This window comes from Tauraco erythrolophus, chromosome 6, assembly GCF_009769465.1.
Source record: "Tauraco erythrolophus isolate bTauEry1 chromosome 6, bTauEry1.pri, whole genome shotgun sequence".
NCBI lineage: Eukaryota > Metazoa > Chordata > Aves > Musophagiformes > Musophagidae > Tauraco > Tauraco erythrolophus.
In genome coordinates, this window is record NC_141470.1 from 47,267,261 (window position 1) to 47,293,676 (window position 26,416).

A 26,416-nucleotide genomic window follows, 5' to 3' on the forward strand; every position below is an offset into this window, starting at 1 on the left:
ACCTCTTTAGGTGTAGAAGATGCTGTTCTTAGCATAGTGGTTTCATGCTAATCCTTATTTTGCAAGAACAGCTTCCCCTTTCCTTTGCTCTCTAGCATTTCTTTAGTGTTAGACCAAGGGTAGTTTAAATTTTATTTTCAGAGGTTACTGTGCACACAAGCCTCCAAGCTCCTACTCGTTAGCAGAGGATGTTCACTTACATTACCTTGTCAGAACTGACATCTGGTAACTTGATCTGTCAAAGCAACGTTGGTATTGAACCAAATGTGTTCCAAGGGAGTGCCTTGTATACCTAATGCTCACTGAATTACTGTGTTAGGAGTAACCACAAAACACTCGAGTGGCTCAGTGGTGAGTGAAGAACGCAGCTGCTTTGGATATAATTTCCATTCAAATTGTGTTCAAACATCAGGATTTTCTGCTAACTCTTAAGTAAATTCACAAAATAAAGCTGTGTAACTGGTAGTCAATCTGCGCATAAACATATTTTCTCAGTTAAAACAAGTGAGACCAGATCCCTTGAGGTTTTAGGACGTACGTGTTTAAGCTATTGAGAGACTCTTAGGCTATGAGGTTTTTTGATCTCTAATTCCAACATACAGACTTCTTTCACTGACTTGTAACTTCAGATTTAGTAGGAAACTCTTACTAGCCATTATGTATCTTCTGTAATGACACAGAAGAGAAAATACTACCTTCAGCAAACTAAATAAAACAGATCATATATTGTCCAAACTTTTACTTAAGTAGTGAAGGGTAGAGACATGTCCCAGAATGGCTTTTTCTCCCCGCTCTCTTGAATTTTCCTTCAAAAGATGTATCTGACCCTTTAGTCCTGGGAATGCTCAGAGTACAAGTAGGAAGCAATGAAATGGAGGCCAAGTCTGGTCAGATTGTATGCTGGTATTGGTATTTCAGACAGGCCTGTAGGGTTTTTTAATTAGAAAAGTGTTTGTATGAATACAACCTATAGTGTCAACAAGTTCTACTGGTGTAAAATAGAAAGATCATTTATATCTGAGAGCTTGCTCCCATTCTCACACGCAAAGGCTTACCATGTTTTATTCCAGTATATTTTGGTGTATAAATGCGTATTTGCCACAGGCCATACTGGTTTACTTTGTTTCCTTTTGCTAAAGCAATAATAGATATGTAGATATGCCCTCGGCAATTTGCTGCATGACAAGAGAAATTAACTAAGAGAACTCCTAGTTTACAGTAGGAAATGTGGATGCCCTCAGCAGACCCTCCTTGATTGAGTTTCTTTAATATAATTTTATATTTTTGTCCTCCTTTCTTCCTGAATATCTCCTTTTGCGACAGATGCTCAACTAAAAGCTATTTTGAGGAACTCTGTATTCATAACAGAACAGTGAAAGTAGAAAGGGGACCTAATATCTGTAAAGAATTATTATTTTCTTTCCCCCCTCCATACTTCCTTATGTCCTAGCAAAGAGTATATTTGAAGGAGCAGCATGTATTTGTAAAGAATTGACCTCTTCTCAGTGAATCAATTCTAGTAAGTTACGTCAAGTGGAGGAATGAAGAGGTTAGTGTATGCTTAGCATGCTGTCTCTGGGAGCCTCTATATTTATCCATTCTGTTGCACATAGTGAAATACTTATAATTTGGCTCTTTGGAGTTGACGTTCTTTTTTCTTAGATCCCATGGAGTTGTTTTTTGTCTTCTCTGAGCTGTAACTATGCCATGGAACGTAAAGTAACTACATAGAGACACTTACTGATACTGCTTATTAACAGGAAACGGAGCAGATGGTTCAGAAGCGATCAAAAAAGAAACAGGAAGAGGAAGAGAAGGGAGTGAGTCCTGAAGATTTTCAGAACTTTATTACCCGAGCAAGGTAGGAATAGATTTTATTCCCTTTGATAAAGGATCTCCCAGCCCTGAAGGTGATGGAATTGTTCTGAAGATGATCTGATTGATCTAAAGGCTTCTAGATACCTTATTGACCATAGCACCTGCTCCTGCTCTTGCTGGGGGATAGAAAACTGTCTTTTCTCCCTTCCGGCAACCAAACAGTTGTAGCATCAGCATCTGATTCATAGAGAAAGGCATACAATAGGTGTTTTGACCATTAAGTAGATTCCCAAAGGATAGCAGTGGTTGCCCTGACTGTGTAAATTTCAAACTGATGCTGGTGAGCTAATGGTCTCCTTTCCTGTGATGCTTTAGCAAATGCAGCAGTACTTTGGAAGGAGAGTGAGTGAAACTAGAGCTGCTGCTCAGATAGCCTTGTACTGCTGTGATTGAACAGTTGTGACTTTGGCTTTCAAGTTTCTGCTCTCAGAAACAAATCTCCTGCTTGCTGCCTCTCTTCAGGAGCTCTCCAGGTCTGGACTTTCTGAGATGAGGAGGTAAGGGAGTTAGACTCCTTGCCTTCATCCTGACCTCTTATTTGGCTTGCTGACAGTACAAGCAGTTACTTTTGCAATGAAATTTTCTAGCTGTGCATGCTCTGAACCTTAGCTGCCTTAAACTTATAAGAGTCTGGTAGGAAACGTATTTCGAAAATAGGTAAATACTCTTTATGGCCTGTAGCATTGCATGAAAAACAATAGTATTCTAGCTATCTGACTATGGAGAGATCTGAAATTATTCCGTGAACTGGAATTATGTCCTCAAAGTCTTTGATTCTTGAGCACGAAAACCGATTCCTTTTGACTCCTTTATTTGGCCCATGTATAACATGCCTATATGGGCGAGGACTCCTGTCAATATCTGGACAGGTAGAGTTCACCTGCCCTTTTAATGCCCTTTTGTCTTCTCTGGGAAGGTTGACAGTCACTGCTTCTTTTTCATGATCAGCCACAAACCTGTTCTTTCTTTTTCTCTGTTTAGATAGCACTCTTAGTGACTGATTAGAAGTGAATGATAGCTGAGGCTTGTTAAGTAAGTTCAGAAGGCTTCACAGTCTCTTTTGATGCTACGTTCTCATGAAAACAATGAATTTTACATATTGCTAATATAATTGATGGAGTCATTACCACAACAGATTTACAGGCTTTTTTTTTTTACCTCCCTGCCATGAGCAGGTACACCCTCCACTACACCAGGTTACTTAAAGCCTCATCCAACCTGGCAATGAACACTTCCAGGGAAAAATCTCACTGCTTTTCACAGAGAGTTCTATGGAAGATCGATACTCAAGATGTCTGACTACCATATACCATAGCATCTTCTGTTGCTAGAAATGCAGATTACATGGGCCCACAGCATGCTTTTGGTTCTCTGACATCTCTGGCTACTAAAATGACTGTTGCCTCCTAGGGCAGGTCATTTTGCCTTTTGCCAGAAATGCTGTGAGTTGACTGTTTGGGGTAGAACTGTGTACTCTTCTAAGTTTTCATGTTTCTGGCTAGCATGCCATCATGGCCTGATGCACAGTCTAGGCTAAGGCTGGAGATTTTTGCTAGATTGGCTGCCTGAGTGATAAAGACAGCAAAAGCCAGTTTCCCAACAATCAGACAATTTCTAGTGATGATCTTTCTGCTTCTTATGTGAAGTATCAGGTATGTTTGAAAATGCCGGTATCTGACACTTTGTGCTGTGCTTGAAAATTGTGCTTGAAAGTCATTTGGATCCAAGCAAAGGGGATAGATTTCCACTTTTGAGTGTTTGTTCTGCAGTGCAGTGAATGCAGCACTGGAGAAAATGGGTAATAAATGTTACCACTTAATAACTGAGATTGTCTCATTGACTAACTTTGATACCACATGGATGGCTTTGTGTTTAGTTAAACACATGCTACAACCATTGCTTCTAAGCATCCTTAGTGCAATGTAAAAGTATATACTTATGCTGGTAAATTCGCTTAAAGCATCTTTCCACCAACAACTTCTCATTCTTACATTTCCTGTTCACCTCTCTTCTCATTGGTTTGGGAGAGAAGGTGAACTTTGAAGCATGCCCTGAAAGTCCAGGCTTCAGTGGGATCAGCTTTAGACACTGCTTTTTACCAAAGCTTAGGCTAGCCAAGACTAGTACAAGTGTGACATGCAGAGGACATTTTGGAGAGTTATAACTGCTGCTATGCAAATTTATATTCCTGTGTTATGTTTTCTTACAGTGTTACTGGCACTATACTTCTTGCTTTTGGTGTTTGCTCTGCCATATACCCACTCACTAATGCTGAGACAACACTATAAAGCAACAGGAAGGCGTGTTAGATATCAAAATGATTAGAATTACAGCTTGCACAAACTCTAATAAGAATGGCCAAGTAACTGATACTGGTTTGGGACCAACAGACGCTTAGGTCATTGAGGCAGTTTAACTCTCTTCTTGTAAAGAAAGTGAGAAATGTGTGCAAGTTTTGTGAGATTCACTACAATAATGACTGTTCTGTTTGTTTGTCCTGCAGTTTTGGCTAATTAACAAGCTCTTCCCTCCTGTTTCTCCCCCCACTGCTGAATTGAAACTATGAGTGATGACTATAAAACAGAGACTGAGCTGAGTTCTCTTATGAAGAATAAAGCTGCTTGTTCTAGAGAGCACCTGGGGAAGATTCACAAATTTTAGCTGTGAACCGAATCTCTCCTGTTGAGCTGATCTCCCCAAAAATGTGTTGGAGTTTTCACTTGTTCTTTATTTATCCTGGGAAGGCTCTTGAATATCTTGACTTTTTTACTTCATAAGAAAATGACATTTCAGTGGGAATCTCAGGTTTAACCAAGGCATGTTCCTTTCCTTCTGCTTTTACCCTGCAGAACTGAGCAAACCATTAGCTTCTCTGGCCTCATCTTTTCACTCCCCTCTTCAGTCTCCTTATTGTTTCTTGTCTTTGATTGTTACATGAGCACAGAATAGCTTAGAATTCTCGCTTATGTCCATCCTTCTCTCCTTATTGCAGTGAAAGTGACCTGGAGGAAGTGCTGACATTTTACACACACAAAAACAAGTCAACAAGTGTCTTCCTAGGAACAAATTCCACAAGCACAAAACCCAGCAACACCAGTAATCAGTCAGAGAAACAGCCTCAAGGGGGTAAGTGTTGCAGGCAGTTCTGAGATGATGTTGCCCAGACAAATCCAGTTTAACTTCAGCCTATGGAAAGAAAAAAACCCTCCAGAATGTTATTCAGGTTTCTTGAGGTTGCGTATCTTTTTTTTTTTTCCCAACTGACACTGTATGTGAAGACTAGAGTAACTGCACTCCTACCTTCTTTGCCCTAAGTGAAATGGGATGAATCTGGACTAGCATTTATAAGGAACTAGATGTGGTAGCTCATGACTGAAATGAGAATGTACAAACTGAAGACACTGAGATTTGAAATGAACAGAGAATCCCAAAATCAAAGTAAGGGATGAGACAAATCAAGGCCTGTTAAATTGTGCTGCCTACAGTGAGCATGCCCATTGGAGGGCAGAGTCTGTATATTTGAGCCTAATCAGGTGTTTCATGGAAGTAAATGCAGTGCCAGCTATACATATCCAGTAGTCCATGCTACTGGACATGACAGAACAATTGTTATCAATAGAGTTGCATGGTCTACAGTAAATATTAGCAAGAAAGTCAATTGTAATAAGGTTTGAATTCTGCAGTCCTGTTCTAATGATATCACAGTTTGCGTTGTTCTACTTCCTAACTCCTTGATTTTGTTATAGAGCATCCTGAGGTGGTGAAAAAAATAAAAGGCGATCAGCCCAAAAGTTCAGTTGCAGGTCTGCCTGCAGAAGGAGCATTAAAAGGCTGTAAACCCAAAGAAGTTAAATCAACCTGTAAGTGAACTGGCTTAAATCATCATCGAAAAGAAAATAATGAATGCATATATGGTTTTTAATACCGTTTTACACAAAGGTTGGAACCTTTGGGTTTGAACTGAGGGATTCGAATGCCCAATTTTGGGGAAGATTCTGCAGGTTTCTATTTTAAACCCTAGTGAAAATACTGTTGAGTGAGCAGTATGAAAGAGTTAGCTACTCTTCTGTGGGGGGAGATCTAGATATGGCAAGCTTTGAAAGAGGATATTCATAATGTAGAGCCTCTTCATGTCTTTTCTGGTAGATGAGGTCATCTTGGCTTCAGTGTGTCTCAGTAGAGGCATCTTTGGTGTGCTGATAGTATCTGAAGAACCTGAAAAGCAGCTTTTTCTCATGTAGTGTGCTCATTATCTTTGTATAGTTCCAGAAGGACTCACTTTCTCGTTACATACTGAAGTGAAATTGCCTCGATGCGGCCCTTCTGGTGCACCTTCCTCTGTTCCTGGTGCCACATTCCAGAGAAGTACCAGTTCCTGGATACCGTCTCAGCCTGCAGCCTCTGAAAACTTGGAGGTGCCTGGTCACCATTCTTTGCCAGCTCCTCCAGTTGGTCCCAGGCTGATTCAGTCCCTGTCCTCACTACCCTCCTTGCAGAGCACAGCTCCTGACAGCTCTTCTGTCTTCACAAACCCAGTGTCCAGTGAGGCTTCTCACCTTGAAGAGTTACATCGTTCTCGTTCTGGTAGCTACACCATTGGCCCATTCTCATCTTTTCAGAGAGCTGCTCAGATCTACAGCCAAAGATTGTCCCGACCATCCTCTGCAAAAGTGGGTGAGTGTTCTGGGATGGATAATAATCTGCTAGTTGAGTATAGAGATTGTGTAATCTCTGTTCTGGAGTAGGTAGAAATTTTACATTTCCAGAATTGTGAGTCTTACTGAATGGTGCTAAATTTCTTGCAGAAAAGAGGAGTGCAGGAAGCAGCTCTTGTTTGCCAAAGATGCCCTTTTATTGAGCAGATGAACAGGGAGTTACAGAATCATTTAGGTTGGAAAAGATCCTTAAGATCACTTAACCCATTAACCAAGTCCACCACTAAACCATGTCCCTAAGCACCACATCTACACATCTTTTAAATATCTCCAGGGATGGTGACTCAACCACTTCCCTAGGCCTCCTGTTCCAATGTTTGACAACCCTTTTGGTGAATGAATTTTTCCCAGGATCCAATTTAAACCTCCCCTGGCACAAGTTGATGGCATTTCCTCTTGTCCTATCACTTGTTACCTGGGAGACTGACACTCACCTCCCTGCAACCTCCTTTCAGGTAGTTGTAGAGAGCGATAAGGTCTCCCCTCAGCCTCGAACTTTGAACTCAGCCTTTGAACTTGTTAGAAATGAGCTGGGAAATGAAATATTGTATATTTTTGCTTGATTGTATGACTGATCTCTTGTTTAATCTCTAGTGATTTCAATGTAGTTTTGGTTAGCAGAAGTCCGGTCTCAGTGTATATGCTGTTCTTAGGTCTGTGTTTCTCTGTCATGCAGAGAAATTCTTTAACGAAACCTCATAATTGTTTAACACTTAAAGGTGTGTCAAGATCTCCAAAACAGAAAAATCTGATTGAGTCATTACTATATCTCATTCTTTAGTACCTTTCAGCACTGCTATATCAAAGGGTATTATAAAAACAAGATCTAGAGACCTCTAATTTACCATGCTGGTGTAGAATATAGTTGATCAATGCAAGTTTAGAGTGTAAGGAATCTGAAGGGTAGAAGAAACTAGAAATTTATGGATGCAGACTGTAATCTTAAGAAAGTTTTGGGAACCACACACAGGCTAACATCTGTGGTCCTAAATATATATATTTTAATTTATTTATCTATCTATTTATTTATTTATTTTTTAATGATGGTATACATTTGCTTTAGGTTGTACATCAGGGACAGCACATGTTCACTAGGGTTGCTGTATATGTACTGACAACCTTTCTAGCATTAAAATAAATCTGACTTCCCAACTGAGTAGCTTATTTAAAGGCATCCATTTGTTTTTAAGGAAGAACATTATAGACTAACTTAGATAACAGCAGCCAATAGTCTGTGTAATTGGGTGCCATTAGATACATTATGATAAAGAGAATACAGGTTTGGAATTGACAAAAGCTCATGTGGGCAGTACCCATGTGGAATAGAAGGCTGTATTCTCCCTAGAATCTGCAGAAAGTATCATACTTGCTTTTGTATCTCTGTGCAGCAGGTTGAGAGAGTCTGACATACCGCTCACTAAGCATGTCCAAATGTTTGTTTGGTAGGTTTGCGCCATCACAGTCCAAGTGGGCAGCGTGTGGGCTCAGCCAGGATGCACAAAGACACAGAATATTCTTCTTCCCAGGGCAAACATTACAGCCCCAGTATGGTAGTAGCAGAACTGCAGCAGCTGGCAGAAAAGCAAGCAGCCCGTCAGTATTCCCCACCAAGCCACATCAGTCTCCTTACACAGCAGGTATGTAAGCAGTAAAGCTAGAGTCCCTGTGACAACAGAAAAATCTGTCACATGCTTCAGTGTCAGCACTGGGCTGGGCTGAGACATGCTAGAAGGAGTAAATCTCATGAAAAATTGATTTCTGTCATATTGTTGTTTCGAAGTGTTTACAAAGTGACCAGAATTTTGATTTTCTTTGAGATGACAGGAACGTTGCTGAAGTCCTTTTATACAAGAAAGCAAGACTTGGGCAGAGGATTAGAAAATATGTTACAAAACCCCAAATCCATGCTTGGTCTTATTAAGCAATAAAACTAAGTCTTCTCAAATTTATATTTCCATGCGATTTGCTTCTTCATCTCTCCAGTGTGTCATCACAGTACTAGAAACAGAAGTTGGCAGAATGGGTTCTGATGTAAATTCTATATTCCAAGAACATTATAAAGACACAATGAAGCACTTACTTGCATGGGATATGATAATCCTTTTGCTAAACATGATGGTATAAATCAAATTTACATTGGCTTCTGGTAGAATTCCACATAGTTTCATATTCCTTTTTGAGTTGTTATGTCCTAAATTGCTACAGATGTAATATTTTTTTTCTTTATAATATGTTATAGTTGTGTTCATCAGAGGTGTTCATGTTGGACACTTCTCAGTTAATTAAGCTGCCAGCTGAAGGTTCTCCAGGATAGGCACTTCACCTTGGAAATTAATTTTTCCCTTTTTACTTGCTAGGGACGAACAGTTTAAGTATCTTCACTCTGATACTTTGATTTTGGAAGTATTGTTTTAACAGTGATGTTTTGCTAAGTTTTCTGAGGTGTGTTTAATAGCGGCTGCTGTTTGCTTCTTTTTGCTTCTTTCGATTTTATTGTTATATGTTTGGATTTTGAGTATCTGGTTACATGATTGGCAATATGTCTTTTTCAAAAGTTAGGGTGCATTTATAACTCTAGGAAGCTGAATAGAGTTTTGGACCTTTCTACATCTAGTTCAAGGTTTTGATTCAGTCCGGGCAGTTCCAAAACTATCACAGACACTCTGGTCTTTGCAGATAGGTCTTGAACTCTGAAGGATGAAACCAAAGCATCTTCTTGTTGAACTTAGCAGAGAATGTGTGAGCACTGAATATACCAGTGATGCTGAGGCCTGGTCTTGCATCAGGCCAGTCCCTACTTAAAGAATTTGATCATTCAAAGCCTGAAGTGGTACGGGGAACATCAGGAGAAGCTCGTTTGCTTGTTCAGTAATATTTGGAGCTGTCAGACTGGTTCTCTCAATGAAATCAGAGTTCAGCTTTTTTTAAGCTAAACTTTGTCAGTAAAACTGTTAAAAAGATTTGGTAGTGAAACATTTTCATTTAGGAAATACTAATTTGTTGAAAGCTAACTATGTAATGGAAACTACCTTCCTGGATAAAACTTAATATCTAAACAAATATTTGGCAAAAAATTGAAATGCATTTATTTCATTTCAGTCTTTTATGAAATAACTTTAAAAAGTAAATTCATAGACTTTCTCCCTAAAACCATTTGTTTCCCACTCGGCTCCAAGTGCTGTGGTTTCTTAGATCTGTCTAGAGAACCCAAGTTGCCCTCTTGCTGTCATTTATATAGCTATTAGATGATTTTTAAACTTCGGTAATCCTACCATAGCTAGTTACTGCTAGTTAAATTAGGAAGTGTAGAAGGGGAATCCAGAGAGGAATTCACAAAGATCTGCATGGGAAAGGTTCTGTAGCATCCTGAGCAGAGGATGGTGGAGGCTGAAATCTGTTTAGCCACCAGTCAGTCAATCAGTGTAGGTGTTCTCAAGTCTGAAAGTGGCTATGAAGTGCAGTGGTAGCCCTGGAAATGTGTTGATCGTGGTAAATGTATCTGTGTTACTTTTTGTTTCTGGATTCTCCCAAGATTCTTTCCCACAGAAGAGGTGGGAAATGTATACATAGGAGGAGAATGAATCATAGAATCATAGAATGGCATAGGCTGGAAGGGACCCTAGAGGTCATCTAATCCAACCTCCCATGGGCAGGGACGCCTCTCAACTAGATCAGGCTACTCAAGGCTCCATCCAACCTGGCCTTGAACACCTCCAGGGAGGGGGCATCCACAACTTCTCTGGGCAATCTATTCCAAAGTCTTACCACCCTCGTACTGAAGAATTTCTTCCTAAGATATAATTTAAATCTGTTCTCCTTCAACTTAAACCCGTTTCTCCTTGTCCTATCAGTGGACACTCTTGTAAAAAGTCCCTCCCAGCCTTCCTGTAGGTTCCTTTCAGGTATTGGAAGGCTGCTATTAGGTCCTCCCCAAAGTCTTCTCTTTTCAAGGCTGAGCAATCCCAGCTTCCGCAACCTGTCCTCATAGCAGAGGTGCTCCAGCCCCTGGATCATCTTTGTGGCCCTCCTCTGAACATGCTCCAACAAATCCATGTCTATCTTATGGTGGGGACACCAGAACTGGATGCAGTATTTGAGGTGGGGTCTCACAAGGGCATAGTGAAGGGGGAGAATCACCTCTCTTGACCTGCTGATCACACTTCTCTTGATACATCTCAGGATGCGGTTGGCCTTCTGGGCTGCATGAGCGCACTGCCGGCTCATGTTGAGCTTCTCATCTATAAACACCCCCCAAATCCTTCTCTTCAGGGCTACTCTCAACCCACTCTGTGCCCAGTTTGTATTTGTGCCTAGGATTGGCTCGACCCAGGTGAAGGACCTTGCATTTCGACTTGTTGAAGCTCAATGAGAATGAAGGTGTCCTTTCTTTGTGACAAGCAAACAATAAAGACCTTAGCTCCTAGCAGACGATGTAGATTTTTCAGAATGACCTTGATATTTTGTATTTGGCTATGCAGTATATTTGTATAGGCTTTGCTTCTGTAATAGAATATAAAAACATGGGTTGGATTGTGTCTTCGTCGTCTTTGTCATCATGAAAATGATCTGTGTAGAAAGGGATTCACAAGTTAATAAAAAGTTTAGAGCTGGAGATCTATCTGACAATGAATTTCTTTCCTGAGCCTGCGTCCATTCAGTTCTAGATGTCTGCTGTCTACTGTGATTCTCCAGGCCATGTTTCTGCAATAATCCCTTTGGAGAGATGAAATCCGAAGCTTGCTTAGTGTGAAAATTTGGGTGGTTTAGTTGAGGACAGTTTTTCTTTAAGGCAATCTGATTCTTCAGTACTGAATTTATGGCACATAATAATTTCTAAGATGAGGCTATTATTTTAATCGTACCTGAAACACTGATGTTTTGGACGGTTCAGATGTAAGTGCAAGACTCAAAGGAACATAGCTAAAGCACAGGGCTACTACTTGTGCTTTTTTTTTCCTTTGATCATGTTCTACTCCTCTGTCATCTAAGAGTCATTCAGATTATTTTTTTGATCCAGCCTGGCTTTTAAAGCCTGTCTTGTAAAAAGGACCGAGGGTTTTTGTTCTGTGGGAAGACAAAGCTGCCATGACAACGCAGGGTGACAAGAGGTACCAGCATACAATAAAAACATAATAGTATGGCAGCAAGTGCCAGTACAGGCAAAACTGGAGGAGCAAGGCAGGGACTGGGCTTATTGTTGAGGGACTTGGAACCAGGACACCAGGCCTTGAGCCACTAGGTATGGATGTGGATTTGAAGCAGGAGGATTGAATGAATAGGAGAAGTGCAGGCATTGCAGAGTAGACTGGCAGTTTGGAAAGTGATATGCAGAAGGGTAGATATTGGTGAAACTATTTGGGAGCATTGCATGGTTATAGATTTGGGCAGGCAAGGATTTGGTCTGAACCAGGAGGGGGGAATATAGGGACAGAAAAGAGAGAAACGTAGGAGAGGATTTAGTAAACAGCTGGAGAGAAGGGAGAAATCAAAGACCATTGGTATGGCTTGAAATGGGAGAAGGCTTGGGATGGGAGTGTTTGGGGACTCTGGATTATGAAACCTTGGTGGCTTTGGGACAGGAGAAGTAAGGCATTGAAAGCTGAGAGAAGGTTAGCGCTAAGGCTTGTATGAGGGTGAATTAGTTACACAGGACACTACTTTCCTTTGCGTTTCTAGACAGGAGACTCTGAATTGTTATTTTACCCTTTTTCACTCCTCTGTTTAAGCCATTTGAATAGTCTTTCTAAAGTAAAAGTATTCTAAAATAGATTGGCATGAAGATGACCTCTGGAAAAGAACATCACTTAACTAAATAATAAAAATAGTACGATGGTTAAAAACCACTTCAGAAATTTGGAGTTGGTCTACCTTGTTGGAAAGTACCTGGTTGGTATGAAAGGGAATTGATATTTGGGTTTAATGGCAAGATTAGGACTATTGATTTGGAGGGTGCGTGTGAGAGACTTTACTACTGTTGCTATGGACTGTTTCTTTTCCAAGGGCCAGGAACTTCTATGTGAGAGTTGAATGCCTTTGTCTGTGCCTTGGTTCTCTGCGTTGTACCCAGCTGTGTCTTGGGGGCGGGGGTATTCTGAATACATTACCTCTTTCCAAGAGCAGCTGGGAAGCTTGTTTTCCATTTCCATTCTTGTGAGAATTGCTTCTGGTATCCGTGTACTAGCATGGGTCTCCAGGGTTCCCAGGAATGTAGCCTCAACAGCTGTGCTTGGAATGATGTTGCCATTCTGGTTGGGAGTCCACCTCTGTCCCTTTCCAATCCCCGCTGTTCTTCACTGTTTCCTACCCATGCCCAAAGCATCGGTTTCACATTTTCACTGTTACGCTATTTTATTCTACCCTCTGTATTAAATCAAATCAATTTATTAAGCCAATTGGCTACTGAAATGACAATGTTCAAAGGGAAAATTTTAAGTGTAAGTATCTGACAAGCTTTGAACAAGATATTTAAAATCTATCATTTTAAGAAAACAAGATTTTTGTTATTACATCAGCTTTCTGTCTTGTCAGTCCTCTCCGTTCACTTCTGAAACACCAGATGGGAACTTCACAGTGATATGAACAAAGCGGCCAGTTCTTATAATATGGGAGGTGGAGATGGTAGGAAGGTAAAGCCTTACTGATGTGCAGTTTCATTCCCTTGTACACAGTTTTCAGTCCTCACAGACTGTCTCACAAAGTGTGCGAGAACATTTTACCTTTCATTAATTTGTATTTTTGGAAAATATTTTTCATTACATAGTGTAAAATTTCATCAGTGTATCTTCAGGCTTGCAACTTGGAGAAAACAAGGGTGCCTTCACAGTTATACGCAATAGAAATGTTGATCTAGAATCCATGAGAATCATTACTTGATCCCCTGCATAACTCTATGATCCCTTACTGCCCAGTTGCAGGAATGAGAGCAAGATGAATAGAGAGGAAAGAGCAGTATTATTTTATCTTAGACTAGAAAAATAGCAGCTGTTTGGGTAACTTCTGTAACTGTCTTTAATTTTAAGTGCAGGACTTAAGGACACACTGGAGTGTGATAATCTCAGGTTATGCAATGTAAATATTCAGCGTTAGAAATTAATAAATGCAGTGAAACTGCTAGGGAGAATTTTTATTGTTAAATATAGCTGTTAACAGTGAATGTTAGTTTTTACTTTTGAGGAATTTTATTCCATTTTATTTACTTAAAAAAAGTTTACTTATTTACAGTTTGGGTTTTTTTTCATGTTTTTGTGGTTACATGAAATCTAATAATGAAGTCGATTTTAAGGTTATGACAAACAGTGAGAGTTATGTACGTCTATCCATAAGAGATCTTTAAAACACCTCCCTATTTTTGCAGTATTCACCATCTAACTATAGTACTCCACAGTGTCGAAAAATAAGTGTTCCCATAATTAACTACCCAATACATTTGGGAGCAAGCAACACAGAGATCTCTATGGAAAATGTGTGCCTTTGAGGATCCAGCATTAACCTGGGAAGTTCATGGCTGAGTAGGATAATAAGGAGGTATCTGAGCTCCAAAGGTCATAAGAAAACATGTAAGAAAGAGAAAGCCCCTGTCCAGATTCCCCAAGTTTCAACTAAATTAGTCTCGAAGATAGTACATTCTTACCTGTTTTGTGAAAAATGTTAAGCGCCTGGAAGTGCAAGGCCCAAGAGAGTGTTTCAGTTGAGGGCTATAATCAAGTGGAGCTCAACATATCTGTTCTGTTTGGAGCCAGTCAGAATGCATATATTAATTAGCAGTGAAAAGGCTTCTAATTTGGAACTAGCTGCAGCATGTGCTGCTTCTTGCTTTCAAGTTAGGGGGGACATAGGGAGGAAAGATATTGAAGATATCATAGGTAGCAGACTTGTGAATGATGTGGTTACTGGCCAGGGAGACACATGGGGACGCCGCAGGAAATCAGATTTCCTTAAATATGCTATTAATAGATTAATATATTAATTCAATGGGGATATAGTCTAGTCTGCAGAAACAATTTTTAGAGGATATGGACATTAGAGATATTAAACAATTTCTTCTGCATTATTTTTCAGTATAACAGGTACAGAGGAGATACATTTTCTTTCTAGGTGTCGTGGGTTATGTTGAACCGCCCCACACACAGCCGGTCACTCCCCCTCCCCCACCCCCAGGAATGAGGGAGAGAATTAAAGGATAAACGTGAAACCCGTGGGTTGAGATAAGAGTGATTTAATACAGATGATTTAATACAATGTAGGTGCTCACCACCCCTCGTATGCGAAGCCCGTCTCGTCCCGAAAACTGCAAATCCCGGACGAACGCGAGGCCCCGAAATAGAGAGGGGCAGAGAGGGAGAGAAAGAGAGAGAGAGAGAAAGAAAAACAAACAGCAGAGCAGCAGCGCAGCAAGCGCAAAAGAGCAAAAGTGCAAAAAGAGCAAAAGCGCAAAAGCCCTTCTTCCCGGCTGACCCTCGCTTTTATACTGGGCATGACGCTGCATGATATGGAATACTAATTGGCCAGTTTGGCCCTCAGTCTTAAGTTCCACACAAATGACAAGGGGAATCGTGTCCCCCTTGTCCCAGCTATGCTCCCCCCTTATCCTGCCGTGTTTCTGTACTCCGCACACTGAAAAGTCCTTGGAGTTTCACTTCCAACCACAAACATCAGCTTGCTATCAACATTCTTCTCAGAGTGAGCCTCTGAGTGAAACCAAAACAGGGAGCTCTTCTGGCTGTTAAAAAAAAAACTCTGTCCCAGCTAAAACTGGGACACTAGGTAATGAAGTTAAGCTCCTAGGAGAAAAGAGAGGCAAAAAATGTTTTGTGAGACTTCTGTAGCTGGATGGTATACATTTAGGAGTCCAGAAACACAACAGTGAAGTGACAGTTTCTACTGAAAGGTGTGATCAGTGGTAAAGCTGGTACAGAGGAGAGAAAGGCAACAATTGTGCTGATCTGTTGTAAGGATACTAAAGTGTCCTGTAAATTAAAGCAGCAAGTCTTGCTTCATTAGCAGATATATATTGAATTGAAATAAAAATGGAATTTTGATTCACCCAGATAAACATAATTCAGACCAAAAAAAAAACCCACCCAAAGCACCCAACCCATGTCTTGATCTATTAGAATTCTTTGAACTGAGAAAAATAGCATCAAGTGGAACGGGTTCCTGTTATTCAAACTTTCAGAAAAGTTTTTGACAAGCTTTCAGCAAGGACTGTTAAGCAAGCCAGATACCTGTAGGGTGAGAGGTAAAGTTTTATTATAGATGGAAAACAGACAGAAAGCAAACAAAATAATAGCCAGTTGGTTTGCTATATATCAAGTGGATAACTGAAGACATAGAATACACAATGCACACGATGGAGTGTGAAATTAAAGATTTGAAAGAAGGAGATGCATAATGACTGGCAAATTATTACCTAAATATCACCTGAATATAAAAGCAAGTTATTGCAAGGTAATATGGGGTGTGACTTTACAGTAGATTAACTACTCCATAGTGTTCATCCATGTGAACACATGCGTGTGCAGCTCAGATTTACTACATGAGGTAGCTTCTTGTCATGTTTAGTATAATGTGGGCTACAAAGTACCCTGATGCTCAATTACAATGAATTTACGTGTGTGCTGTAAACTTCAACTTAAGCCTAAGTCCTGGTAATTTGTCAGCATGCCTGTATTCTTTTGTTGACTGTTATTAGAAAAGCTAGGAGAAATTTAACAACTGCATTAACTGGGCAAGACACTGGTGGATGACGTTCAGTGTTTACAAATAACTGATTACATGACAAGCAATAATTTTAACCACTTAAAGTAATAAGCTCTAAATTAATAATTTAGGGAAGAAAAAATGAGTTTTGTTCTGGAAAGCTCAGTGGAGATACCCATTCTAAGTCAAGCAGTGAAGGCAACAAACAAAAATTATTTGCATGTTTAAGGAACAGGATAGGAAACAGTATGTAATTATGTAAGTATCTTACACGCCCTCCCTTGAAAAAATGTTTTCAGTTCTGGTTGCCATTCCTAAAGTGAATTCAGGAAAAATAACTGGCATTCACAGATGAGTGACTACAACAATTGACTGCAAAATGCATTTTTAATGAGGAAGTGAAAATATTTGTTTGTTTAGGGAGGAGATAGGTATGAAGGAATTATACAAAGCAGTGGATGACAAGGTAAATAAAGTTGATTTTTATCATGTTTCTCATGATAAGGAGGAGATACTCAGTTTAGTAGGAAGATATCAGAGTAAAAACTGATAACAAAAGTGAATAGTTATTGTCACGGAGTATACTTACCTTCTGAAACTTCCTGCAACAAGATACCATCAAGGCAGGAAGCTTAACATGCTATAGTTACCTCAGACAGAATAATGAGCGTTTTTCAAGTGAAAGATCCTTAGCTTTTAACCTACAGAATTAAAAAATGAATTTTCCTTATCAGTAAGTTAGATGCATGGAAACTAAAATTTCTTCCATTATCTGAAATATGTCAGGCAGGATGGTGAGTTTGCTGGGCCATTGCTCTGAACTGACCTTTTGTCTTTAATACCGAGGAACGTGTGCTATGCTGCTGCTTCCGTATTAATGACTTTTTCTTTGCTACATTGCTTTACTGTAGTCAAGCTATATATTTCCTTTATGATAAGTGGGTTACTGAGACACTTGTGAAGAAATCATATCAGAAGTTAGTGATTTCCGTAGTTACAGTATGCAAATGATTGCTAATTATTTTCACAGAGTGATGATGTCTCTTTTAGTATGTGTAGTGTAGTGGTTTACCTGCAGTGTTGTCAGCATGTTAACGATACTCAACTCAATTTTTCAGTTGTCCTGAAATTTTCCTGTTCATTTTGCCCGTTGCCTAGCATGAGCCTAAGATAGTACTATTGGAGAATCAAGGCAGGTACATTGGTGGCGAGTTGGGGAATGAAGCCTGAAGATACAGTTCAGTAAGCTGCTTTCATTGTATAGAGACTTAATTGCCTTTCTTGCCTTGATTTGTGATATAGGGACCTTACTGGCTACTATGTTACTTCTGGACAGCTGAACTAAGAGGGTTTTTTCATCTGTACCTAACATTAGCCATTGGCCTTTCCTGATTGATAGATGGATGAAGGTTGTGACCAAAATAATCCAGACTTCTTTTCCCTCTGCTGTGTTCCTTACCAGGCATTAATCCTAAAGTCTTTATTGAATGTGTGTTTAGTATAAAATATTTCTGTGTGCTTGTATTGTGGGACTTTCAAGGGGAAGGACATTAAAATGCACAGCATGTGTGTGTATCCAGAGCCAGGTGGCTGGATCCTGGATAATTATGTGTTTTTTTCATGAATAGCATGCTACATTTCTCTGAAATATGCTGTAAGGTAAAAAGAAGGTTTTCTTCTGCAATGCCTTGTCTGTGTGAGGTCCCTATCACTGGCTGGTGTGGGGGGGCTGTAGTTGATATCTACCAGGCTGTAGTGCGTTGTAGTTGTTAATGCTAGTGAACTGAAGAATGTGTTGAATTGGCCAGCTTTACCAGGAGGAGGAGGAAGAGAAGAAGGAGGGGAAGTCTGCCCCTCTCTGTGCGGGAGAGTGTGAGATTTCAGTACCCAGCTATCATTAGGAGTAGCTCCAATTCTTCTAGCCAGGGAGCTTAATCACAGGGATAACATCAGACCACCCAGGCAAGGGCTATACTGAGCTGCCTTCGTCTCTGCTATGCGGCCAGTCAGTGCCCGAGATCCAGCAGCCAGGATTTCTACAAACTGATTCACAAGAGGATGGGGCACTTCTCTCATTCTACGTTTTTCATTTGGACAGAAGGTAGAAATTAGCAAGAAGCAGATGAGTTTACCAAAAATTAGGACGGGGGAGAGGGAGTGAAGAAGAACTGAAATGGGCACTTTGCGGTGCCTCAGAGTGACCTTGTGGGAATAATATGCCACAGGAATCCCAAAATAGTGAGCTTCAGCTTAACATCAGCTACAACAATATTTGAACCCCCACCACTCCTCAGTTACCTGTCACAATTACACAGTGTGGTACCCTGGCCTGCCTTGTCCTCAGCAGAGGAAAAGTGCCACAAAGCAAACTGCCAGTGTGCCAAAACACACTGTACGGGTCCCAGTGGGCATCAGCTCTTTCAATTCTAGACTTGAGCAGCGCAACATGATGACTGCAAAAAGACCATGAAACTCAGGGTGCAGCAAATATTTGCAGAAATTTGTTGGGAGTATTTTCCCCAACAAAGGATTTTTTTTTCAGTGTTAGTCACTTGCTTTGACTCGACCCAGTTTATCTGAGTCTCAATCAGATTTATTTTCCTTATGTAACCATTTGGTTGGCTTTACCCTTCCACTGGTGGAGATGAAGGGAAATGTAAAGCAAAAAGGCATCTCACTCTAACTAGGAAGAAGAGGAAGAAGCCAGGAGATTAAGTCAGAGGGATATTTTTCTTTCTTCTTTCACACAACTCTCCACTGCTGCAGGGCTCCATCTCTTCCTCATCCCCAGGCTGTTCACACAGGAGCTGGAATTACTTTCAATAGTACTGTTTTGTAGCATCAGCAGTAATATAACTGGTCTTAGCAGAGGTTATAGTAAGGGAAAATGTCAATGTAGTTTCTGCAGTGCTTGAATTGAACCCCTTCTGCTCTGAGGCTCCAAAGGGAATAGGAGCAGAGGCTTTTGTTACGATGCAGCAACATCTGCAGAGAGGCACAAATGCGCCAGGCTGAGCAGCTAGAACTCATGTTATGGGAAAGATTACACCCTGATCATCAAACATTTGTCAGGACTGTGCCTTATCAGAATCACTCCCACTGGGAAGTTTTGAGGCAAAGTGTCTAATGAAAGCCTGACTTTTTCAGGAGAAGGAAGAGGGGTGTTCAGCCATCCACAGCAGCAGCGCTAGCTTTTTTTTTTTTCATTGTTAAATGAATGCATACGCTGGAGACACTACAAAGGAATCTGCAAGTTTGTCAGGTTTCCCAGGAATGTCTCTGGCAGGTCTTTGTCTGGAACATTTTCTGGAGACTGGAACGCTTGTGCTCTGTATGCATATGTATATCCTGTAAGCTGGTAAGCTCCATGAGCAGAGAAGGAATGTCACAGGCCTTTGGCCAGATCAGCCTCAGTACGCACACAGATTTCACACTTCCCAGCCTGTTAGCCCCAGTTTTTCCCTTCTTCTGGCTGGCTGCTCCTACAAATTCAAATCTGTACATACAATGAAGTTGACTTAGTATAGGACAATGAAGTTGACTTAGTATAGGATGTAATCAGGAAGCTGGCCTGGGTGAAAAAAAGGTGGCCCTAGAAAAACCTGTTTGTGTTACATGGTTTCTTCAATGAATTTGTAGAAGGTATGTTTTGTGCCACTATTCAGACGGTAAAGTGTGTGAGCATGTGTGTGCATGTGCTAGAGATTTGTAGTGTGGGGTTTTCTTTGCCTCTTAAGGAAAGAGGCAGATTAAGATCCTGGGATATTTCCCATACTGCGACCTGTTGGATTCCAGTATCACAATGCATTACGGAAGGCAAGGCAGGTGGACTGTTTCCAATAGTACTGGAAGACAGAGTACTCTGTTAGACCAAGTTGTGCTAGCCTGTGCTAGATCACAGATGTATGTGGGAGCTCTGTGGTGGAGCTAAAAAAAATGCAATGCACAGACTGGGGAGAGGATAGATTAACAGTGAATATTGTAGCATCTAGACAATCATCTCTGAAAGTTGAAAGAAGAAAAATATAACTGAAAGAATGCAGCCATTTTTTTTTTTTAATGGCGAATTGTTAGATCTTTCCTTCTGTTCCTGGGAATATAAATATTTCACTGATCTCGAAAGCCTCAAGCGTATATGTGTCTGAGGAAGGCTTGGCAGGTGAAAATACAGTGACTACGGAAGCCAGGTAATGGAAGAAGACAAAACATTTCTTTTACAACCTATTGGATAAAGATGGCTTTGCTGGATGAACAGTAACTAATAAAGTGGAAAATTAGGGATCGGCTGAAGGGTCTTGAAGGACTTAAACTGAGCACACAGGAAAAAATAGAACAAAAAGCAAAGGAGAAGATATTAAAAATGATAGAATCATAGAATCATAGAATGGTTAGGGTTGGAAGGAACCTTAAAGATCATCTAGTTCCAACCCCCCTGCCATGGGCAGGGAAACCCTTCACTACACCAGGTTGCCCAAAGCCTCATCCAACCTGGCCTTGAACACTTCCAGGGATGGGGCATCCAAAACTTCTCTGGGCAACCTGGTCCAGTGCCTCACCACCCTCTGAGTGAAAAATTTCTTCCTTATATCTAATCTAAATCTGCCCTCTTTCAGTTTAAAGCCATTACCCCTTGTCCTATCACTACATGCCCTTGTAAAAAGTCCCTCTCCAGCTTTTCTGTAGGCCCCCTTTAAGTACTGGAAGGCTGCAGTACGATCACCCTGGAGCCTTCTCTTCTCCAGGCTGAACAGCCCCAACTCTCTCAGCCTGTCTTCATAGCAGAGGTGCTTCAGCCCTCAGATCATCCTTGTGGACCTCCTCTGGACCTGCCTCAGCAGCTCCATGTCCTTCTTGTGCTGGGGACTCCAGAGCTGAACACAGTATTCCAGGTGGGGTCTCAGGAGAGCAGAGTAAAGGGGCAGAATCACCTCCCTCGACCTGCTGGCCATGCTTCTTTTGATGCAGCCCAGGATATTGTTGGCTTTCTGGGCTGCCAGTGCACATTGCTGGCTCATGTTGAGCTTCTCATCCACCAGCACTCCCAAGTCCCTTTCCTCAGGGCTGCTCTCAATCCATTCTCCACCCAGCCTGTACTTGTGCTTGGGATTGCCCCACGTGCAGGACCTTGCACTTGGCCTTATTGAACTTCATGAGGTTCTCACAGGCCCACCTCTCCAGCCTGGCAAGGTCCCTCTGGATGGCATCCCTTCCCTCCAGCATGTCCACAACACCACAAAACTTGGAGTCATCTCCAAACTTGCTGAGGGTGCACTCGATCCCACTGTCCATGTCACCCACAAAGATGTTAAATAGCACTGGCCCCAGTACTGACCCCTGAGGAAACCGCTTGTCACTGGCCTCCACTTGGCCATTGAACCGTTGACCACAACTCTTTGAGTGCGACCATCCAGCCAATTCCTTATCCACTCAGTGGTCCGTCCATCAAAACCATGTCTTTCCAGTTTAGAGACAAGGATGTTGTGTGAGACAGTATCAAATGCTTTGGATAAGTCCAGGTAGACGATGTCAGTTGCTCTTTCACTATCTATCAGTGCTATAGTCTCATCATAAAAGGCCACCAAATTAGTCAGGCAGGATTTGCCCTTAGTGAAGCCATGTTGGCTGTCACCAATCACCTCCTTATTTCCTATGTGCCTTAGCATAGTTGCCAGGAGGATCTACTCCATGATCTTGCGGGGCACAGAGGTGAGACTGACTGACCTGTGGTTCCCTGGGTCTTCTTTTTTTCCCTTTTTAAAGATGGGGGCTATGTTTCCCCTTTTCCAGTCATTGGGAACTTCACCAGACTGACACGACTTCTGAAATGTGATGGATAGTGGCTTAGCAACTTCATCTGCCAGTTCCCTCAGGATCCGCGGATGCACCTCATCAGGTCCCATGGACTTGTCCACCTTCAGGTTCTTTAGATGGTCTCGAACCTGATCTTCCCCTATAATGGGCGGTTCTTCGTTCTCCCAGTCCCTGCCTTTGCCTTCTGTGACTTGGGCTGTGCAGTTGGAGCTCTTGCCAGTGAAGACTGAGGCAAAGAAGTCATTGAGAACCTCAGCCTTCTCCATATACCGGTTAGCCAGGTTCCCCGTTTCCTTCTGGCAAGGGCCTACATTTTCCCTAGATCTCTTTTAATCACTGACATATCTATAGAAGTTTTTCTTGTTGCCCTTGATGTCCCTGGCCAGATTTAACTCTATCAGGGCTTTAGCTTTCCTAACCTGATCTCTGGTTGCTCAGACAATTGCTCTGTATTCTTCCCAGGCTACCTGTCCTTGCTTCCACCCTCTGTAGGCCTTCTTTTTTTGCCCGAGTTGGTCCAGGAGCTCCTTGATGAGACATTTTGCACATTTTCAGTTTTCTATTGGCATGCTTTCTCTTTTGAGTTTATGATATAGCGTCATCTTGTTCTGTCTGAGGCATCAAAACCTATAGATTTTGGTCTGGTCATAAGGTAGAGGAGCAGTGACCTTATGTGTGTCTTACCATGGTCACTGTCCAATCCTTCTTTAAAGGACAAGGTTTCTTAGTGAACTATTGATGTTCATATACACCTTTGAAACTAGTTGACAAGATACATCATGCTGAAAACTTAGTGGCATTAGGTCTTCTCCCTGTTTCAGACTGTGAACTTTTTATCATATTGAAGGTTTTTTTGGAAGAGACAATAAAGTAGGCCTATGATGACTGCGTTCTTCTGGCATTTGTCTTGGTCTTGATCTTTGAAATATGACTCGAACTCTGAATCCCTTGTCATCCTCACCAATCAGAAAAATCCAAATGGAAATGTGATGTGTGAACTAGAGAGGATGCAAGTGTGGCTTCCAGTAAGAGAAATGGTCGTTAGACTTTGCAGATCTTGAGTCCCCAGCACTTTATAGGCAACAGGATATGACTGGCCTCTCGCAGGAAAATACTAAAACTGCCAACTGGGGAGTGTGAAGCAGACATTTTTTGTACTGCGCTGCTTGCTCAGTGTTGTAACACACTGACCAGTGAAACTCGGGATCTGCTGTTCAGGATGTTGGTAATGAAAATTTAAGTCCTTTTTCCACTCTCTGCCAAGAGGGGCAGAGTAACAACTTCTAGTGATGATGTGTCCCTATTCACCCTAGTTGACTCCTGCAAACTAGCAAGAGAAAAACTCAAGCTTTTAGGAAGCTTTTCCTGAATCCATAGAGGCTGATCTGCAGCACTGATTATTTTTCTTTTTTTCCTAAAAACAGATTATTTTTTTTTTTAAATTGACCATTGTTAACATTTGTTGCTTTAGCTTATTCAAAATATTAGACAAGATCAAAATGAAAATACTTTTTTATAGAAAAAAGGTTCTTAAGTATGATAATGGGAAGCTATTGAATGAATACTATAATGTAGATCAGAAATGTGACAGATATTAAGCTCCTCTTCTGACTCTTGCTTGTGATTTCTTAAAGGTACTATACAATGTGTATTTGTCTGTAGGATGCTATTCATTAGAAACAAGGTCTATCCTGGAATTTTCTTTCTTTCTATCTGTATTTGGAGATTTCATATTTCCTATTAGAATTATAAAGCAGATTAACAAAAACAAACCCCTCAACTCTTATATCCAGAACTTTTGGCTATCATTCTGTGTTGTGGCCTTGCTTTCTATCTTAAATTTATTCAGAAATAAATATCTCTGAATAAAGCAAGGCCGTAGAGACCAATTCTTTTAAGTTTATGTCATAGACTTACCTTGTAACACTTAAAAAATAAAAAAAAAAGAAAAAAGTTTTTAAACATTGTGCAATAATTTTTTCTTTTGGCTTATTAGTATTGTATTGAACTAAGTATAACAGTACATATATGCGCTGTTGGGTTTTCTAACATAAGGCTCTATTTATCGATATGACTCTGACAACCAACATGTTCTTCCCTCTCTTGTTTCTTGATGTTAGCTAATAAGTCAAAGTTCATCAAGTGGACTCTCCTCCTTCCTCAAGAGCTTTTTGGGATTTACTATCCCATTGTGTTCTTCATTCAGGACGTTCCTTTCAGCTTGTGACCTTTTTGATGTGCCCAACAGTTTAAAAATTGTGGTAAAACTTTATGAATCGGCCTATCATGAGAGAGATTAGCTGTGTATTATCTTGCCTTTTACAGACTCCATAGAGGCCATATTTATGTGAGGAGAGATGTTTGAAAATAGGTAAGGTTGAAGCGTGCAGTGCGGCACACGCAGATCTCCTGTCATACTGTCAGTGTCAGAAAAAATATTTTGAAGTCTCTCGTTGCTAGTGAAAAACAGGAATCTTACTGAGCAGGAGAGTTTGAACCCGTCTTGATACAACGCAATGTGAAAACTAGCTTTATAACCACCTTCCTTGATGAGCCCCACTAGCCTGCCTTTCTTATTTGTTTGGATTTTTTTTTTATTTCATTTGGTTTGGGGGTTCATTTGTTTGTTGTTGTTTGGTTTTTGTTGTTTGGTTTTGTTTTGTTTTCCACTACCACAATTTCTGAAGCTGCAAGCTGTTCTTTGTGGAGATTTTGGTATCTGCTTTGGTCCAGGTGCTATACATTATCTTCTTTTAAGCCGAAGTAACAATTGATTTGCTGCAAAATGTTTGCCTCTGTAAAGGGAAGAATACAGTTTCATCAGGTGCACAGGAGGACTAGTGACTAGAAAATGAAGCCACTCTGCTGAGGACAGATGTGTTGGGGGTGCCCCAGCAATCCACTAGGGTGGCATCCTGGCAAGCTAATTATAGCAGCTGAAATGCATGGCAGTCTCAGTGCATGGCACAGTAACAAGCAGTATCACCCATCTGGGTGGGCTGGCTGCAGCTAAACCTTATCCTCTTGCTGCTCTTCTCTCGCTTGTTCTGAATCCCTTGCCTGTATTTAATCCTGCTGTAGTTTAAACACCTGTCTCGCTGGAATGTGTGAAATGTCCCTACTGCCCATGCTAAGCTATTTGTTCACCTGCTTTACTTAGAAAGACAGCTTTCAAATAAACAATGATACAGTATTAGAGAGGAAAGCATATCATTAATAGAGCAGGGGTGAGGTGGTAATCCATCTAACTGAATGGTTCTTGGTATCTGGATGATGAGGAGGGAAAATTGGATACAGTAATCTTCATTTCACACATTGGAGCAAGGTTATGATCACTGTTGCTAACAACCTAAGAATTGTATATATCCTATTTCATTTACCATGTTGGCCTCTGTGTTTGCCTCATTTGCCATTCTTGCTTCTTTTCAGACAATAAACTCTTTGTGGCCAGAAACTGTCATTGTTAGGTATTTGTATAGTGCCTGGCACAATCAGAACTAAACCTAATTGGAAGCTTTCTGTTATTGCAATGAAAGTGCTTTACATTTTAATTAAATGCTATAGAAGACAACATTTAAGGGTGAGGTAGAGGCACCAAGATGACACCTAATACTGTTTTTGATATAAGATGGGTAGCACTGCCCATTACTAAGCTTGCTTGATATGTCCCACTGTAAGATCTTGATTTAAATTGCTTGTAATGTTCTGAAACGTCATCCATTTGGACTCACGTTTTCTGTGCCTAACGTTCAGTTTTCAGAACACTTCAGGCAAGGTGAAATGTTCCAGCCAAAGCCGAGACTGGACAAAAAAAAATACTCTGTGCATTTTAATATCTACAGAAATTTTCCTTTAAATCTCTGGATCTCCCATGCTTTGGAAGAGGAATTTGGAATTTAAAATTTACAACTTGTTCAAGCTTGATTGCATAGTAACTATCTGAAAAGCTTCAGGTGAAATATACTCAGCAGCACCTGCTAGAGCTGCTCAGCTGCCTAGAGGTTCCCTCCACACCTAGGATGCTAAACTGGATTTCTCTGTATTTGCAACTCTAGAATACTGAGGCTTGAGAACCCATTCTCCTGTGTTCTCAGTGACCTGGTCCATGTTGGGCTGGGAGCCTGTCTGACATGAATGCAGAAGAGTGGGAATTCTGTGAAGGTGTGGAGAACAGTTAGTTGTGAAAGAGAGGTTGTGAAATTTGACCCTGGACGTAATTTGGGAGAGGACACTGAGAACCATTCAGGCTAAAGGACAGAAATGGAAGGAATGGCAGTGTGGTAAATGTGGTCCAATGAGGAGCCCACATTCTG

The 26,416-nt window shown here is 40.9% G+C and overlaps 1 protein-coding gene across 1 annotated transcript in view; it reads left to right on the forward strand.

The window, feature by feature from the left end:
- TTLL5 (tubulin tyrosine ligase like 5) overlaps positions 1 to 26,416 on the forward strand; it is a 148,163-nt gene that overhangs the window by 65,044 nt on the left and 56,703 nt on the right. Inside the window, 5 exon segments of the mRNA XM_086614127.1 lie at positions 1,761 to 1,861; positions 4,871 to 5,004; positions 5,625 to 5,738; positions 6,142 to 6,552; positions 8,040 to 8,230. Of these exon segments, the coding sequence (XP_086470253.1) occupies positions 1,761 to 1,861; positions 4,871 to 5,004; positions 5,625 to 5,738; positions 6,142 to 6,552; positions 8,040 to 8,230 (951 nt within the window).